At 35.6% G+C, this 19218-nt stretch overlaps 1 protein-coding gene across 2 annotated transcripts in view; it reads right to left on the minus strand.

Annotated features, from left to right (window-relative positions):
* The window catches only part of TAF1B (TATA-box binding protein associated factor, RNA polymerase I subunit B), a 316787-nt gene that overhangs the window by 286834 nt on the left and 10735 nt on the right, over positions 1-19218 (minus strand). For both annotated transcript variants that reach the window (XM_053709699.1, XM_053709698.1), the window contains exons 2-6: positions 9441-9539; positions 7247-7337; positions 5626-5723; positions 3442-3537; positions 1686-1806 (exon numbers count right to left, since the gene is read on the minus strand). In XM_053709699.1, the coding sequence (XP_053565674.1) occupies positions 1686-1806; positions 3442-3537; positions 5626-5723; positions 7247-7337; positions 9441-9539 (505 nt within the window). The remainder of the gene's footprint in view (positions 1-1685; positions 1807-3441; positions 3538-5625; positions 5724-7246; positions 7338-9440; positions 9540-19218) is intronic.

The following is a 19218-nucleotide window of genomic DNA, read 5'->3' on the forward strand; positions in this document are numbered from 1 at the left end:
TCAGCCAATCAGAAACAATCAATGACTGGCCATGTATCACTTAGGAGCTGCAATGTTTGTGTGTTCCAAGCAGGGCTTTAACTATGTGTTTAATACCTTTACAGAGGTTAAGCACATAGTTTTCTATGGTTGTTAAATCAAGCATTACATGTCCTAAGAATTTAGATCATGCCATTTGTGCATTAGAATGTCCTTAAATTACTGGAAATTTCATATTTAAAATACATTTTTAAAAAACCTGGTTACAGGAGCATTTGAAGTTAACCTCTCAATAGTAGGATGGAGGACCAAATGATACCTAAATTATTACTAACATATACCAAACTAAACTAATACAAACATGTCAAATAACCTAGAAAATAAAGAAAAAAATAAAAATGGAGGAATTTAAAGTTTAGCTTTAGTTTTCTTGTATTGGATTTACCTTTCCACGTTGGCAGAAACTAAAAACCTTTCAATTACGAGTAACTCATATTCTATCATAAATATGTGAGGGAAAATTAGATACAAATATATATACATACACGTAGTTGCCATCTGTCCCGTTTTCCTGGGACAATCCTGTTTTTGTCTTCCTGTTCCTGCCTTTTAAGCTTGTCCCTTGTTCAATTTAGTCTGAATATAGTTTATGAATATACAAATAGTTACCTCATAAAATGCCACCTGCTTGTGAAACTTTTAGTAGTGTATTAGCAAGTCCTATCTGCATATATTGTTCTCAGTAGCCCCAACATAGTAGTCAGCAGGTTAAATGTACTGAGGTAATATCAATGTCTAATTTCAGGCTGTGTAACATCTATAAATACTAGGGTGCTTTGTGGTGTCCAGCTATAAATATGCTGAAGGGTTAATAATTTAACCCTTGCTTGCTTATTTTGGTACTTGCTGTAAGGTTTTTCTTGCAATGCCAGTTATGTGCTTAAGAGTAAGGGAGGGGATGAGGATCTTGGTGATTTGACCTGCTTTAAAGGTTATAACAGTGCAAAAAGAAAATCCTCTAATATATTATAGCAATTTTATTATTGCACTATAGCTTGCATATAACCATCTGTTTAACCTCTGCAAAGGAATTGAACACATCATTAAAATCAGTTCCAGAGCAGCAATATACTGTTGGGAGCTAGCTGAGCACATCCGGAGAGCCAAGGACAAAAGACAAATGCGTGTAGCCACCAAACAACAGCTATCTCCCAGTAGTGCATTGCTGCTGCTGAGGATATGTACATATACTTTTTTTAACAAAGGTACACAAGAGAACAAAATAGATGTGAATTTTAAAATTACATGCATCCTTTAAGCAATCAGAATTGCTACATTATACATAAACCATACATGGGCCGGGCTCTGCTGCAAAGTACTCTGTACATTTTTTTCAAAATGTTAGCAACTATGCATACAATAGAATAATGTTCTTAAAATGAACACTGAATATGACTGTTAATTCTAGCCTTTATATTGACAGTAATCGAAGATAGCTTTGTAGAATGTTCTTTATAAAAGAAAAGAAAGATTTCTGTTCTGCTTCCTATGTTCTGATAATGAATTATTAACAATTCAACATGTAAATCTCTATACAGTATACGTATAAAAATATGTGGCAATCAATATCTGATAAACATCTAGCATTTTGCCAATCAGTACGGTTTGCTGCTTTCACCAAGCCAAGTATAGTTCGTTCCACTTACCTGAGGAAAGCACTGCACTACTATCTGACATATAATCAGATTCAGAAGCGGACGAAGTTTCCAAACTTATGGTTTGTGATAGCGAATCCTGCTCCGAACTAGTAGCGCTGCTTTCAGATATCTAGCAGAGAAACATAGAACAGCAGTATTAGTGAAGACCCACACATATCTGTAACAGTAAATCATACTGGGCATATTAGCAGGATTCTACTCTTTTCACACTTATCCTTGTTACCTTGTTTTGTTAAAACATTTAAAGGGACATGGAATTTAAGCTTAAAGGGACGCCAACGTCAAAATTAAACTTTCATGATTCAGAGAGAGCATGCATTTTCAATAGACTTTCCAATTTACTTCCAGTATCAAATTTTGATCAGCCTTTTTATATACACACTTTATGAGGCCCAAGCTCCTACTGAGCATATGCACAAGTTCACAGGGTATACATATACTAGTCTGTGATTGGCTGATGGCGGCCACATGATACAGGGGGCCAGCAAATCGGTGGGAACAAAAATGTGTTCTACTGCTTATTTGAAATTCAGAGTAAGCGTTATTGCAGTGTGTTTTTATTATGCATTTGTTAATTATGTAATTCTACTGTATTTATTGGTCCTTTAAACTTTCATGATTCAAAGTGTGCATGAAAAAAAAGCAGAGATTGCAAGAATGCTTATAAAAATGTTTGCCATTGTTGCAAATACTGCTGCCATGTAGTGCTCAGAACATGCTATGCCAGTATGCTCTTTGTTGTTCAATTTCCTTCTTTCTATTGGTATACTTGATAGAAAGTTAGCTCCTTTCCATGAGCACTTTATGGCAGCGGGGTTTGTAACAATGTTATACATTGTTGCAAACATTGAGGCTATATATTGCTCAAGACACATGAACCTTGGTTTGCTATCATGGAAAGGAGCAAAGTTTCAACAGAGCACATTAAAAAATAAGTACATTTAAAAAAAAAAAAACAGTAAATCGGAAAGTTATTTTTTAATCCTAAACTTTATTTGATCATGAAAGTTTAGTTTTGATTTCTTTAAAGGAACATGGAAGGGAGGTAGTCTCAGGAACATGTAAAGATCTTGAGAATTGTATGGCAGCAGAATTTGCACCAATGTATATAGTGTTTAACGCATGTGCACACTTCTAAGAATGCCCAGGTATGCTCTTCAACAAAGGATACCTAGTAAATTAGAAAGTTATTTTTTCTTAACAGCATGTTCTGTCTGAATCAAGTTTTATTTTGACTTCAATGTCACCTTAAAGGGACAGTCTACACTAAAGTTGTTATTGTTTAAACAGATAGATAATCCCTTTACTACCCATTCTCCAGCTTTGCACAACCAACATTGCTAGATTAATATACTTTATAACATTTAAACCTCTACATTTCTTCCTGTTTCAAAGGCTCTATTGACAGCCTCTTAATCACATACTTTTGTATTTGCTTTTCAAAACAGGAGGCTGATAGTTCATGTGGGCCATGTAGATAACAATGTGTTCATGCCCGAGGAGTTATTTAAGATTTAGCACACCACAGCACTAAATGCAAGTCAATAGAAAATAAAATATAAAGTCATGTGATCAGGGGACTGTCATAAGATGCTTAGATACAAGGTAATCACAGAGGTAAAACGTATATTAATATAACAGTGTTGTTTATGCAAAACTGAGGAATGGGTAATAAAGGGATTATCTATCTTTTAAAACAAAAGTTCTATTGTAGACCGTCCCTTTAAGTTTAATATGCACTTACCCTAAATGTTGTCTGCGATTCCATATATGGCCTTTTGGTGTATGCCTGCCTACTCTTCTGAAGATATCGCCTCCAGAAGTTGCACATCGCTTCATCCTATTACACAGAAAATACATAAATAAAACACACACACAAAACACTTGACTATATATATGTGTGTGTGTGTGTGTGTGTGTGTGTATATGTGTGTGTGTGTGTGTGTGTGTGTGTGAGTGTAACCCTCTGTGATTTTTTTACTTACTTTTCAAAGGAATTATAATCCATTAGAAGAGCCACAGTTTGAATGAGAGAAACTGGTCCCATTAGTAAATGACAGAACAGCACAGTTTAGTTAAACACAAGATAAACTATAATCAAAATGGATTTTGCAAGTTTTTCAAGGGAAATTTCACAAAATAAAAATATATGTCACCAAAGTAAAACATGGCAGCTAATTCAATATTGATGATACCAGCTTCATCATGTAATTAATAATATCATAACAAGTGGCGTAATTTATAACCAACATGTTTGAACAGCCAAACAATCACTCCCTTTATGAATACTTTGTATCCACCTAATTAATGAGTATTATCTATGATGAGCCAGATAACCAAAATGAAAACCAAATACAGACATTTCTATAACATGGCTCATATCCCCAAATACTGACAAAGAATAATCCCCTTGTTATTTACCAGGCCTAGACCAATCTCGAAGAATGGAAGTGTCAGAAAGGAGAGTCACCTTTAACATTGTAAACAGGAGAGTGGTAATTTCCTGTCCATTCCCCCCTCAGGACAGTGGGTTATCATTGGTAAGTATTATCTAGGGTTTAGAGCCAAGAAACAGAAATGTTTGTATTTTGCATTTTATTTCTGTTTTTGTCCCATACTAATATCTCAGTAAGTAAGGAGCCACTTAATTTGCTTTGCATGATTCTGCTGTCCGTTTCATTCTCTATCCCTAACACAGTTTGTCGGTCAGTTCTTGCTGAACTGGTCACACTATACACTACAATATACTGCACGTGTCTACAGTTTTTCTCTCTTGCATGTGTCTGTGTGTGAGAGAGTGTGTATCTGTGTATACTGTCCTGCCACCACGCACCACTCCTTCCCCTTGAAGTGATGTCATTGGAAGCGCCCGGGTGTCCGGATTGCCGCATACTGAGGCTAAGACGCCGAGAAGGGTGAGAGGGAAAGCAACGGCGTACGGATCATAAGGTCACGGAGCCCCTCTGCACCGTAGTGCTTAAAAGGAGAAGTACGCAAAGCGGCGCCCGAAGCAGGGCAAGCGAGTTTCAGCTTACTTCCGGGGATTAAACAAAGTTAAGGCTATTGTCGTACAAGTTTGGGAAGTGAATGCGGGACACAATTGGAGTAAAATATTGCGGACTTTATCCCCCCACTCTTAAATCCTTTATCATTAAACTAACTTTGTGTTTGTCAGTCGGTGTGAAAGAGTGAGTGTGATTGTGTGTGTGTGTGTGAGTGTGTGTGTAAGAGTGTTACTGTCTTTATGCGTGTGTATATAAAGTGTCTTTGTGTGTGTGTCAAAGTATGTGAGGGGCAGTGTCTGTGTGAAAATCTATGTGCGACTTTGTGTTTATGTGCTATTATACATAGTGTGTTTTCTGCAAACATTTGTTTGCTGTCCTTTGAACGGCGCAAGAGTGTTCAGGTTTGGCCTGAACTAAAGGTGGTAACTCCTCTATCCACTTGAATACAACAGGAACTCTCCCTACATAAAATTAAAAATGAACAAACATTTAATAATTAGTTTTGACTAAAAAGTTACATTTTATTATCCTTAATATTTTTGCATAATTAAGCTAAATATTTTTGAAAGCTTAGTAATATGTGTCAGCCCTGCCCTTTGGGCAGGGAGAGAGGGGCACTCGCCCAGGGCCCCATGCTTTGGAGGGGCCCCACACTTTCAGGGGTGAGGGTATGAGAAGGTGCAATGTATATCCTGTTTTTAGTTTATGAAGAAGTGCCTATGGTGTCAGGTAGTGTGGGGCCCCACATATTTGTCATGCCCAGGGCCCCACAAATGCTATGGGTGTCCCTGATATGTGTAATATGTATTTCTTTTAAAGGAAAATGGCTGCAACTGCAGATCGCTCATGTTTAGTAGCCCCCTCCACTGTTGAATAAATTGTTTATATACGTAATGTACATCCCAGATTATAGTTGAACTTACCTTGATCATTGGGTTCAGTCCCAAAGCCTGGAGAGATTCAGCTTGTTTCAGCAGTATGAACTGAAAGCCTTCACAGATATACCATTCCCATCCCTTTTCTTTAAAAATAAATAAATTCGTTTTTATTAGTTAGTATACTCAAAAAAAAAAGTTTTTGACAAAGTACATACGAGCAAGCTATACAGTTCTATCATTCACCATTTAGAGATTGATGATATTAAACTGACACTGAAGTCAAAAGTATATATACATTATGTCAAGTGAATAAAATAACACAATGTATAAACAACTAGATACTTAAAGGGACACTAAACCCAAATTTTTTATTTCATGATTTGGATAGAGCATGCAATTTTAAGCAACGTTCTAATTTATTCCTATTATCCCATTTTATTTGTTCTCTTGGTATCTTTATTTGAAAAAGCAGGAATAAAAGCTTTAGAGTCGGCCCATTTTTGGTTCAGAACCCTGGATAGTGCTTGCTGGTTACATTTAGCCATCCAATCAGCAAGCCCAACCCAGGTACTGCACCTAAAATGGTCCGTCTCCAAAGCTTTTATTCCTGCTTTTTCAAATAAAGATAACAAGAGAAGGAATCATGAAAGAAAAAAATGTGGGTTTAGTATCCCTTTAATTTGTCAAATTGATAGAAAGTCCCAGATATAGCAATCAATAACCACTCCTTCCAGCAAGGCAGTCCATAAGTTTCCTTTAAAGAAAAAAGGTGACAAACATAGCGTAACTCTGTGACAAACAATTTAAACTTCACAAATGTTGTACTCACAAAGGGGGAGCTAGAATAGCTCTAAGGTAAGTGTTCAATACATAAAGCCAAGTAATCAAGAACTCTTCAGTGGACAATTTAATGCAATGTAATACATACAAAGTTAAAAACCAAAAAGGCACATATAAAAGTTAATCTGGGTATTGAACTAGAACAGCTGAGAGGGTTTAGGAAGAGGTAGTTCCGGATAGCAAGCTCACTAAGGCCCAAATATTCAAAACCTCTCCGCTCAGGTGAGATATTCTAAATTGATCCTCCAGCACTGCTAGATCCCTAGTGAAATATTTAAAAGGCAGATTTTGCTTTGCTTATTTAGGGGGTGTTCCGTGCATATGAAGGAGAGACAAGCCCAGTAATGGGAAACTGAAGCGGACAGTTTTTCAGTTTTAATTTAAATAAAAGACATGCAAAGTGCAATCTAATTTATAAAATATACACCTATATACAGTATGAGCCTAATTTGTTAAAGATACACAGAAACTGTGAAGGCATAATCAGGATATTAAAAACAACAATCCTAAATACACTGCTGTATATAAAATACAAAATAAAAAGTGCAGTGTCAGTGTAATAAAATTTAATCTGAAGTGTAAATTTATATAAAATAGAAAGCACAAAGTGTAAATGAAGCAGAACTGTCATGTCATGTGTAATAAAATTGAATCTGAAGTGTAAATTTATATAAAATAGGAAGCACAAAGTGTAAATGAAGCAGAACTGTCACAGTGCTATATTGCATATAGTGACATATGTGATATTGGTAAAATCTCTTTTTTTCCTCTCTCTTCACCGAAAGGTTTTTATATAAAGCAAGGAATAGCATTCTTTTGCGCTTACCATTTGTTTGTTTCCGTTTTATACCTCTGGAAAGAGATTGGATCTTAGTATTTTGAGCAAAACAGAGTGACACATCAGCTTCTTTTGTTTTCTGCAAAATCAGAAAACACGATCACTAAAATTAGAACAATGGAGGTCACAAATGCCTGTGTTTAGGTAATAAGAATAAAATAGGGCCCCACTTTACAGTGTTTCACTTACACAGCGAGTTTCGGTTATGTCTATATTCCTTATATTTGATGCTTGACTCTCTATTACAGCATTTTGTCAACATGCTTTAAGGTAGACAAAGTTTAATTTTACTTTAAAGGGACAGTCTACACAATTTTTTTTTACCGTTTACAAAGATAGATAATCCCTTTATTACCCATTCCCCAGTTTTACATAACCAACACGGTTATATTAATACACTTTTTACCTCTGTGATTAACTTGTATCTAAGCCTTTTCTAACAGCCACCTCATCTCATGACTTTTTATTTATTATCTATTGACTTACATTTTATCCAATTAGTGCAGTGTCTGCCACAAACCACGGGTTTTAGCACAATGTTATCTATATGGCTCACATGAACTAGCACTCCCCGGTTGTGAAAAGCAAACAAAAAAGCAGGTGATAAGAGGCTGTCTTTAGTGGCTTAGAAACAGGCAGAAATTTAGAGGTTTAAAGGTTATAAAGTATATTAATAAAACAATGCTGGTTGTGCAAAGCTGCTGAATGGGTAGTAAAGGCGTTATCTATCTTTTTAAACAATAACAATTCTAGTGTAGACTGTCCCTTTAATATTTTTTTAGGCCTAGCTCTCTATTGCTCACATAATATGATAGTTTAAACATGTTTTAGGCTTATATATAGGCTGACCATATTGCCGCTTTAAAAAGGGACACATATGAAAAATACATATGTCAGGGCTGTTTTCAGGGCTGTTTAAAGAATTGGTTTTGTATAAGAACCCTCACATATGTATTTTTCATATGTGTTCCTTCTTAAAGCGGCAATATGGTCAGCCTACTTATATATCCATTCACAAGTGAAAAAAAGCGATGTTCTGCTTTATGGCAATTTTCACTTTAAAGAGACACAATACCGTATGCTAAATAACTGGAAAGTGATGCAGCATAACTGTAAACAGCTGACAAAAAAATATTACCTGAACATCGCTATGTAAAAAAGGAAGATATTTTACCTCAAAATGTCTTCAACTCACAATAGTAAGTGCTGTGTGAACAGATATGCTGTAGCTACTGTCAGCTGCAAGTTAAAACAAAAAAAAAAAGAAACAGCAGCCAATCAGCTGATGTCACATTACATGACTGTGCCTGCACGTGCCAGATGCAAGTCCTGGGACTAGCATCCAGATTGGCTGCTTAAAGTCCCTTTACAATGGTATGTGTCCTGTGAGAAGATTTTTTAACATAGGGATGTTCAGGTGATATTTTGTAGTCAGTTCTTTACAACTATGCTGCATCGCTTTTAGTGTTTCAACACATGGGTATCATGTCCTTTTAAGTGAGTGGTCTGTAATGTAACCCACTGTATGAGCGGGGTCCTACTGTATTTTAAGATATTATACAGGGTGGTTCTGTTTTTTACATCTGAAGCAACAGGCTCGGTAAATTAAATTGTGGAAGTTTAAAAACCATTATCACAAATTTTGTAATGGTGAACCATTTTCTTTGCCTCAGAACACACAGAGACCATTTTCTTCAAGCCTCTTACACTTAAAGGGATATGACAGAATGAAACCTTTATTGTTTAGACAGAAAACATTAATAGTTTAAGATATTACTTGGTTGAAATCTGGCTCCCCAATGTTATACAAGCAACCTGTAGATGGCGCTTAAGAATGCAGTGACTTCCAAAAGACTATGGTAAACCAAGATTGTGCTGTATGGCTAAAATAACCGTTTAAGAAAACCATCTAAAAATAACAAGTCATATTTAATTAAAATTCCACAATATTCTAATTCTCAAAACTAAAATTAGCCCTATAAATGTGAAAGTTACATAAATCGATCATATCTCAAAGTATTAGTCAAACCGTTGTAGACTGGGTCTTTCTAGCAGTATATGGCTCAATGTATTGTAAATACAGAACTATAAACAGCCCAGGAACTTCAACTTCGCACATTTGCCTCTTTTTTGGCTAAACTTATTTTTTTATAATTGTTAATGGAACTGCCAGATTTCTTACCTCTATGACAGTATGGCATGACTTGCAAAAGAATTTCCCTTCATCAGATATTCCCCAGTTAACTTCTGCACACTGGGGGCAAGGCTGTTTATAATCCCTCTGCAAAATAAAACTAATAATTAGCTAGCATAAACAAAGTAAAAATACGTATTTGAACTGAAAACATAAAATTAAAAGGAACATTAAACTGCTGTGAACAACTACAAAATAATATTAACTACCCACTATGTTATTGCATTTCATCCTGTTCCTGCAGCTTATTTCTTCAATCAGTTTTCCTGTTTTAATAACTTAAAGATGGCAGATACTAAAGCGCCCCCTCTTTATACGGGGTGCTGCCATCTTGGAGTTAAGTACTCACAGCATGTGACAGAAGCAGCGTGCATTTATATATCCATGAGGTTGTCAACTTTTTAACAACAGCATAATGTGTTTCAGGTTCAGGTGCATGATACAAAGCATGAGCTGTAGATTTTTGAAATGTTTGTATTGCTCTATAGCATTGAGTGTTTTTTTTAAAAAAAATATATTTTTACTGTAACTGTAAAACTGTGTAAAAAAATGCAAAAATCTAAACCTCACATGATGTATCATGCACACTAACTCCTAGCAAATAATATAACTGGAAAAAAAAAAAAGTGGCTAATAAATCTGATCTGTGACAATCTGGAAGAATACTTGAGGTCCAAGATGGCGGCGACCAGTATGAAGAGGCGGAGCTTCAGTATCTAGCACCTTTAAACTATTAAAACAAGAGAACAGATTTGAAAAGAGCTGCAGGAATAGTATGAAATACAATAACAGTGAGTAGATACTATTATTTTGGAGTTGTGAAAAGTAGTTTAATGTCCCTTTAATTTTGAGATCTCTAGAACCTTTCCGATATTTCTCTATTAAAATCCAAAATTTGTAAGAGACAGATAAACCAAAAAGGCAACACAAGCTTCTTTTAAGTTCTTGATTGTATTTGAGACCCTGCCACTCATATTCAATAATCACGATTTATGTCTGTAAGAACCTATATATTGATTGGCAGTCAAAATGTGATTGTAGAGGGGGCGGAGCCAACCGGGCATCTGAGCGGTCGCACATAGATAGAGCTCTGCTCATATAACTCAATTGCCTACATACTAGATCGCTCAGAAACGCCTAAAATTTCGTAAAATAATAGCCTAACTCTTTAGGACACATATTGAGAGATTTGAGGAGGAAGAAAAGAGCAGAGGGGACTCTGAGTTATCCTATAACTCTTGCAGCTCTCACATGATACACTAGAGGAGCGGCCATCTTAACAAATAAGTTTTGGAAAATGGAGCCATCTGCATTTGTTTCAGCCTTGCAGGACCTACTAACTGCACATCATGCGAGACTCTGGGAATCAGTGGAAGGACTTTGCTCACCTGTCCGGGACCTATCGGGCACAGATTCCCTCCTAGCTGAGATGTCTGCTGAGTTTGATCGGCTGAGCCCTGTGTGTAACCACGAGGCAGTATCGGAAGAACCAAAGCAGCCATCACTATCCATAAAGGAAGCCACATGGAGCACTCACGAATCAGACAATGGGGCTCACTTTACTCTGCACTATGACCTGGCCCTGCTACAGGGTCATTATGTTGAGGTGGGACCCACAAAATTGCCGCTACGCACCTCTAACCTCTTACTGCTCATCTGCCCCACTGAGAATTTGCTCAACGATCCCTTTGTTGAAATGAGGTTGCTGGTGGATTATTCAGCTCTAAGAGTGAGATTGGGAGTAGGCTGAACGGACTGACAGCGGTGTCTCCAGAGCAGATTTGTCACGCAAAATCTTCAGCATAGCTTTGGCACATCGCTTTGATCCCAGAGTTCTCTGACTTCTCTGACTTCTTTTGGAACTGCTTTATGTGCTATAACCTTTGAAAGATGGCAGTACAGTAAGCTGAAGTCCTTCCCCAATTATTTACTCTTTACGCTTTTCTATTTTATCGCCCCAAACATCTGCCTCATTTACGGAGCATAGACAAGCTAATGACTATGTTTCTGGTTAAAATACATTACTGTAGCTGCACTATGTTTGTTTGTGCCAACCTTAATTGTCTTAAAAGTTCCACATATGTTGTATGTAGAAAGTTACCCTAAAAGTTTTACAATTGTCTTGTACTGCAAGTTGTCATGTTAGTTGACACTGTTTATACGCCAAATAACCTCTAAATCTGAGCCATACTGCAGATCTATACACCAAGCATACCTATCGCTAATCAGCAAGCACTATCTCATAATTTCATTGCTACTTCTGGAGGTCCACAGAATAGCTAGTACTAGCTCATACTAAGTAGGTGATACATTTGGTTTAGTTTTGGGGCAGACTCTGTTTAAAAGCTGGCTGTAGCTGAGTGAGTTATTAGAAGGATGCATGCTTTTTTTTTTCTGTTTTGTTTTTTATGTATTTAATTATTTTTTACACTAGCAGCTACTCTATTTTACACTCCTGACCGTTGCATTTTCGATGTAAACGTATATTTTGTGATGGAATGTGTAATTACCACTTTAAGCCACCGGAGGGGAGTAGAGGTTTAATTATGTTTTTTGTGCACGTTTTAATGGGACTGCTGCCTTTGTAATTACTGCATATAGTTAATTATTCTTGCTATAGCATATTGAGTCTGGCACAGCAGCATAATTCCACAGTGTTATTTACCAGACCCTTTAGAATACCCCTACAGTATGTAGATATAAATACACACATGTAAATATTGGTAGGATTTTTAGTACTCCAGTATTCAAAACAGTGCATATTTTAGCATCCGTAGGTATAACCCAGGCACACTTCCTATGCTATACTTACCTTGAAAAATTTAGGTCATTAAGTATGTGTTCAACTATATGTCAGATTTCTATGTTTAATACTGCAGGGCATAGGGCCCATGCCCTGTAGTAGACTTATTTTCTATTTGTATATTCATGTAATCAAGGCTTAGACTACTGAAGATTGTTTTGCTTACATGTCTCTGTTATGGAAATCCTACGCATCTCACGCACCATTTGATGTATATCTTGCTTACACTACCCGGCTTGTTTATAAATAATGTCATTCCCCCCCCCATTTATACATATATACATAAAGTCACTGTAGTGTGGTATTTGTGCTCAAAGTGTTCTACCATGGCTCTCCCTTAGCATAACATTTTTCCTGTAATTATATATACTCATTCTCAAAATTTTGTATTTCCCCCCATACTGTTTTCTGGCTGCGACCTAGGAAATGTTACTGTGACAAACCCCTCCTATAAAATATCATTACCAGATGGATAATTTCCTCTCTCCCTGCATATATATGCAGGTGAGCGGTAGCCGTACTGCTAACTAATGCCTATCCTATGATATAACCTCAGTCTTTTCAGGATGCCCCTCTTCCTAGCGCAGACTGGACCTGCACCTATAATTAGCTCCTTATTCATTACATTCAGCACACCACCTCCTCCTCCCACAGTTATTGCTCCTACTAATTGCCGCAACTATTTTACAACCTCCCCCCCCAAATTAAGAGTCTCCTGATAACAGGAGAACTAACAGTGCGGTTTCTCTTGCCTATACCGCAACCCTTTCTGCTCCCCTAGCACTTATTCTCTTTGTCATTACGATATATGTTAGGATCTATCTTCTGTACTCAGATCAGCAGGTCTGATCTTCAGTCCTTATTTCAACCCTCACAAATCATTTTCTTTCAGGGACCTCATTAAAGACTACATAAAGCATAGAGAATTGAGCAAAGCCTAAACAGGCTTTTACTTGTCAGCCCGAGGGCTATATTATAGATCCCAACAATAGCTAGGGGAGTTTACACCTCATCCTACTATCTTATATAGCACTCATTACATTCTACACTGCATAGTATATCTCGCAAGCTTTGCTTTAGCTTCACGGATGGTTAATATTATTTGACCATTATTCAATCTATATTTGATATTCACTTGGTTATTTACAAATATAGCTTTAAAAACATAAAATAGAGGTTCTTCATTAGGGGTCCATGAGTGGCCCTATCACATTGCTGCTTACCTGCCCTATATTGGACTACAATTTCTTGGCGGTCCCTATGTGGCTGCTTATATCTTGCAGCAGGTTTATTGTTTGAACAGAGCTTATTGTTTATATCTAATGGGTAATCTGTCATTTAATTATACCATGTACCTATGTGACCTTGTTCTGGCAGCTTACTCTGTAATAACCTATTTTCCTTTTTACTATGTATGGAAAAGCAATACTTGTTTGTTTGGTAAAGAACCTCAATAAAAAAAAATAAATAAAAAAAAAAAAAAAAAAAAATGTGATTGTAGCAGTGCCATAGATAATAAAGAGCTGGATATCTTAGTAAATATAGTATGTAACCAAAAATTAGAATCATGCCTAGGCCCAGCAACAATTTTATTTCAGCTCATAACGGAATATTTTATTAGAAAATCCAGCCCAGATATTCAGTCTAAAAACAGTCAATACAAGGATACATTTACCATGAATGCCTAGGTATGCTTTTCAACTAAAGAAAACAAGAGAATAAAGCAAATTAGATAATAGAAGTGAATTGCAAAGTTGTCTAAAATGATATGCTCTATCTGAATCATGAAAAACATGAAAACGTTTGGATTTCATGTTTCTTTAATTTGTCATACATTTCTTGTAATTTCAGAGAGTTTTATGTCCCTTAAAGTCTCTACCAAGTCTCATTTTAGCAGCAAGGCGGTGTATGATCTCACAAGGTCATGTAAACCAGCACTTTTTATATGTTAAACACTAAACTTATTCAGCATATAATTAAAAAGGATTTGGTAGGACATATAACTCCCTATTTGGCTTTGTGGGTGACAACATAACTAGTGGAAACAAGATTACTTGAGTCACACAAACCAAGCTCTTCAGTCCTGTAGATGGGACAATGTTTGTAGGCAGAAAAAGATAAAAAATGTATTTGTATCTGTAGGAACACAGGTAACAGAACTGATTTTTTTAATGCAAAATAAAAAAAAATGTTAAAAAGACATCTACTGATAAAGTCCCCCCTCCTACACTCCTGTTGAAAATATCTATTAAACCTAGAGCCAAGCCGTTATCAGATGTTGCTCCCTATGTTTACAAACACAGTTTTAGATCTCTGACCCATAGATCTGCCAACATGATAAGATTGCACATATAAAACTTTTATGTAGAAGCAACATATAAAGTAAGATTGTGATCTGAAAACTTTGCTCTAAAAGATTGCAAAAGTAAGGCTTAAAATGTGCATTTAACTGATCAAATTCTATTACTCTTTTGCAACTGGAAGGTCAAAGCCAGTGGGTTTAGTTAGTCTGTGGAATTTACATTAAACAAACATAAAAATGCATAAAAATGTTCTGATGTGTTCTATGCAAGCAACAGAGCAATAATAGAGTGCTCTAACTATGGGCCAGATTACGAGTGGTGTGCTAATAGTTACGTGCAAGGGAAAGGGGTTTATCGTGGGTGTTTACAGCTCGTTTTATACGTTGAAAGTAAACGTGATCACTTGAGCACAATCGTGATTTATGCTAGAATGATTACAAATGTCCTCAGAGTTCTGGTTAACTGTTTCCCAAAAAAAAAAACAAGTGTCACAAAACACATCAAAAATACATTACAAAGTACAGTTACATTAATAACAATATCTAATGAAATTATTACAGAATAATGGCATGCAAAAGATTTTAACATAGCAATACATGTCTAAATATATATGTTTACATGTGTTACTGTGTATTTACTGTAAATATTTCACATTCCAATGTTCTGCACATAGAATATGTTCTATGTACAATGGGTATTGAAAAGAATCACCCCCTTGAAAATAATGACATTTTGTTGCTTTGCAGCCTGAAATAAAGACAGACACAGTTTTTGTTTATCCAGTTGTAATTACTCAGTGGAACTTATAACATCCAAGTGAAGGATATAACACCAACATGTCAGGCAAAAATAAAGACAAATAAAAACACAGAATCACTTAGTTGGAAAAAGGATCACCCCCTTGTGTCAGTATTTTGTTAAGCTACCTTTTGCTTTAATTTCAGCCTTTAGTCTGTTGGGTTATGTCTCTACTAACTCTGCACATCTAGACTGTGCAATATTTGCCCACTCTTCTTTGCAGAACTGCTCTAATTCCGTTACATTTGATGGTGACCGTTTATGGACTGCAGTCTACAAGTCATGCCACAGATATCATCAATAGGGTTTAAAGGGCTATAATACTCAAATGTTTAAACACTTGAAAGTGATGCAGCATAGCTGTAAAAAGCTGAGTAGAAAATATCACCTGAACATTCTCTATGTAAAAAAAAGATAATTTTACCTCAAAAGTTTCTCAGTAGCCACATCCCATTGTAAAGGACTTCTAAGCAGCATATCAGTATGTCTGTCCCTGGACAGCCGAAGGGATGAGCCTCGTGCACTCATGTTATTTCCCTATTCAGTGTAAGGAAGTTTACAATGAAATCTCATGAGAGTTAAGTCAAATCTCATGAGATCACAGTAAAAGAGTTCATGATCTCAGCACTGCTGGTGCTGATTGGCTGCTGTGCATTTATTCATTTTTTTTTACCTGCAGCTGGGCTGCAGCCGAGTATAATTTTTTACACAGAACTTACTCTGCTGAGCTGAGGAAATTGTGAGGTAAAATATCTTCCTTTTTTACATAGAGATGCTCAGGTGATATTTTCCTGTCAGCTTTTTACAGTTATACTGCATCAGTTTAGCATATGAGTATTATGTCCCTTTAAGTCTGGGCTCTGACTAGGACATTCACCTTTTTCTCCTTCTGCAGAGAAACACCCCCATAACAGGATATTGCCACCTCCATGCTTTACTGTTTTGGAGAAAATATAGGTCAGTAGGTTTTAATAAATGTTTATTAACTTTAATATGTTAGTTGTTTACCTTAAAAATTATAACAGAAAGTAATCCTTTAAGGAAGATCTACTAATAATGTAGATATCCCAAAAGTTTTTTCCCCCCAGTGTTTTCAGAGTATATATATATATATATAAGAATCACCTGACCAAGAGCAGCAAAATCTTTTTTTGTTGAAAGGGTGGTACTTCCTAAACTCTTAAGAAATATTGCAGCAAATAAATCAACCAATTTCTATTCAAGAAATAAGTGAGAGTATTCAAAACGCTCAATTAAATAAAGCTCCTGGTCCTGACTCTCTACCTATTGAGTTTTACAGAATATTACAAGATCAATCTGTGCCTATACTTTGTATATTGTTCAATCTATATTTTGTTAATAATGTATCTTGTTCACCCTATTTGCGGCCTCAAAAGTCACGCTAATCCTAAAAAAACAAAAAAAAACAAAGACCTTCATCCTACAGGCCAATCTCATTATTAAATGCAGATTACAAATTGTTATCAATTATTGCTAAAAGGCTAATTAAAAGGCTATTATAGATAATACATGAGGATCAAGTAGGATTTATGATGGGCAGGAATATGCGTAAGGTTTTATTATTAATGGATTTTTTCTGGAATAAATTTAAAGCTCTCAAACATCATAATGTAATTGATTTAGCTATATTCACAGTAGATGCAGAGAAAGCATTCGATTATTAAGCTGGGATCATCTCTTTTTTTACATTGGGTAAATTTGGCCTCACAGGACATATAAATTAATCGCACAAAATTATTAATAACAATCCAATATCATCTGTCATTGTCAATGGTTCAAATACAGATCGTTTTAACCTACAAAGAGGTACTAGACAGGGATGCCCGTTATCGCCCTTGCTCTTTAATATTTCTCTGGAACTGCTGGCCATTCTGCTTCAACAACATCTAAATGGCATCCAAATAGGTGCACAGAATTTTTTGTTATCTCTGTATGCAGATGATTTATTATTATTTCCGAGTAACTTGGAGACAAACTTACCTAAAGTTTTGCATGATGTCCACATGTTTGGGGCCATTTCTGGTTATAGAAGTAACCTAGCTTAGTCCAAGCTACTATGGCTAGCAAAACCGGTATACTGCCATGTTAAACACCCATTTAAAGAATCTTCTTGAATTAATAATTTAGGTGTAATTCTTAGCAAAAACCTACAGGAATGGTATGAATTACATTTTCCTAAATTTTGAAAGAAGTTAAAAAGAAACTAGATGACTGTATAAGTGTTCCTATATCCCTCATAGCTCAGATAATGTTAATAAAGACAATTTTATTCCTTAAATTACTGTACTTGATACAAAATATCCTAGTGTTTCTACATAAATCACACATTAATTTATTTAATAAAACTGTACAAGATTTATTTGGAAGCAAACAAGACCACGTATAGCTTTAAGGAGGTTAATGAAGCCCAGAACAGTGGCAGGAATGGCTTTCCCTGATATAAGATACTATAACTTTGCAGCTGTACTTAAAATTGTGGTAGATTGGATCACAGAGAAGGAGTATATCTCCTTTATCCAATGTGAATACATTATGATTGCCCCAATGAATTTAAAAGCAATTCTTCATTGCCCCTTGTCCGTTTTACCACTAGAGGTTTCAAACTTAATAACAGTTTATAACGTAGTTAAAGTCTGGCAGAAAAATTGTTTAGAAATTCAAAGATCACCATATTTTTCGGAATTTCTTCCAATCCATATTTTTAGGAATTTCTTCTAATCCAGGGTAATCCAGATTTTACACCCGGTATCTTCAATAAAGTATTTGGAAATTGGAAGAGCAAGGGGTTAATATGGGTAATACAACTGGTGAGGGCTGATATGTCGATAGAATAATTTAATAATATTCGTACAAGGTTTGGATTAACCAACAAAGATTTCTTTGCATATTTGCAAATCAGACACTACATTACTGATTTAAAAAGTAGATCTGATATGAGCGGAACTCTGGGATTACTCTCTAATAGAATTAGGCTATCGCTCCTTTCTATGTTATACTAAATCTTTTTGCTATCTCCAAACAATTTAATTATTTACAACTTAAATGGCTAAAATATTTTTCCAATATTAGCACCCAGGATATTCAAGATAGTATTGAAAATATTAATCAAACATGGATTGCGACTCCTTGGCGAGAATCACATATAAAATTGATATATATATATATATATATATATATATATAAAGTCCGGACAGGGAGCTCAAAGCAAAATTGAAAATTTATTCGCACTATATAAAAGCTTCTAAGATATGTGTATCAGACAATGGCTATAATAAACAGCAGGAAAGGGGCTGGGGTGGGCGTCTATATATATATAGATCCAGAGATATTGTCTAAATGGTATAAAAAAAACTGTCTACTGTACAAGATGCGGTGCCCCACATGTAGATATATTCCACTGCTTTTGGTCCTGTCCAAAAATTTCCAAATAAATTACTGGATCAATTCAAAACTCCTATTGGAACTTGAAATATCAGCTTATAACGTATTTTTTGTTTTTTTAAATTAAATATATGGGTGTTTCTAAAAACTACAAATTAATCAATAAATTAGTGATTCTAAAAAGTAATCTTATACTAAGAACATGGAAAGCCCAACAGGCTCCAAAATGTATAGATTTTAAGGAAGCCGTAATTTTGCAATTAACAATGGAACAAAGCAACTTACAAAACCCCAACAGTTATCAACTAAAATCTTTTTTTAAGAAATGGTTTGTGTGCCGCCCCAATGGGGCATAGAATATCAGATAGCCTCTGTTAATATTCATGTTGATATAGTTAAGAAATTATAAAGTTTTCTATGCCATTTTCTCAAAGCTACTCTATGTTTTATTCTGTGCTGC

The sequence above is a fragment of the Bombina bombina genome, chromosome 4 (assembly GCF_027579735.1).
Source record: "Bombina bombina isolate aBomBom1 chromosome 4, aBomBom1.pri, whole genome shotgun sequence".
In the NCBI taxonomy this organism is placed as follows: Eukaryota; Metazoa; Chordata; class Amphibia; order Anura; family Bombinatoridae; genus Bombina; species Bombina bombina.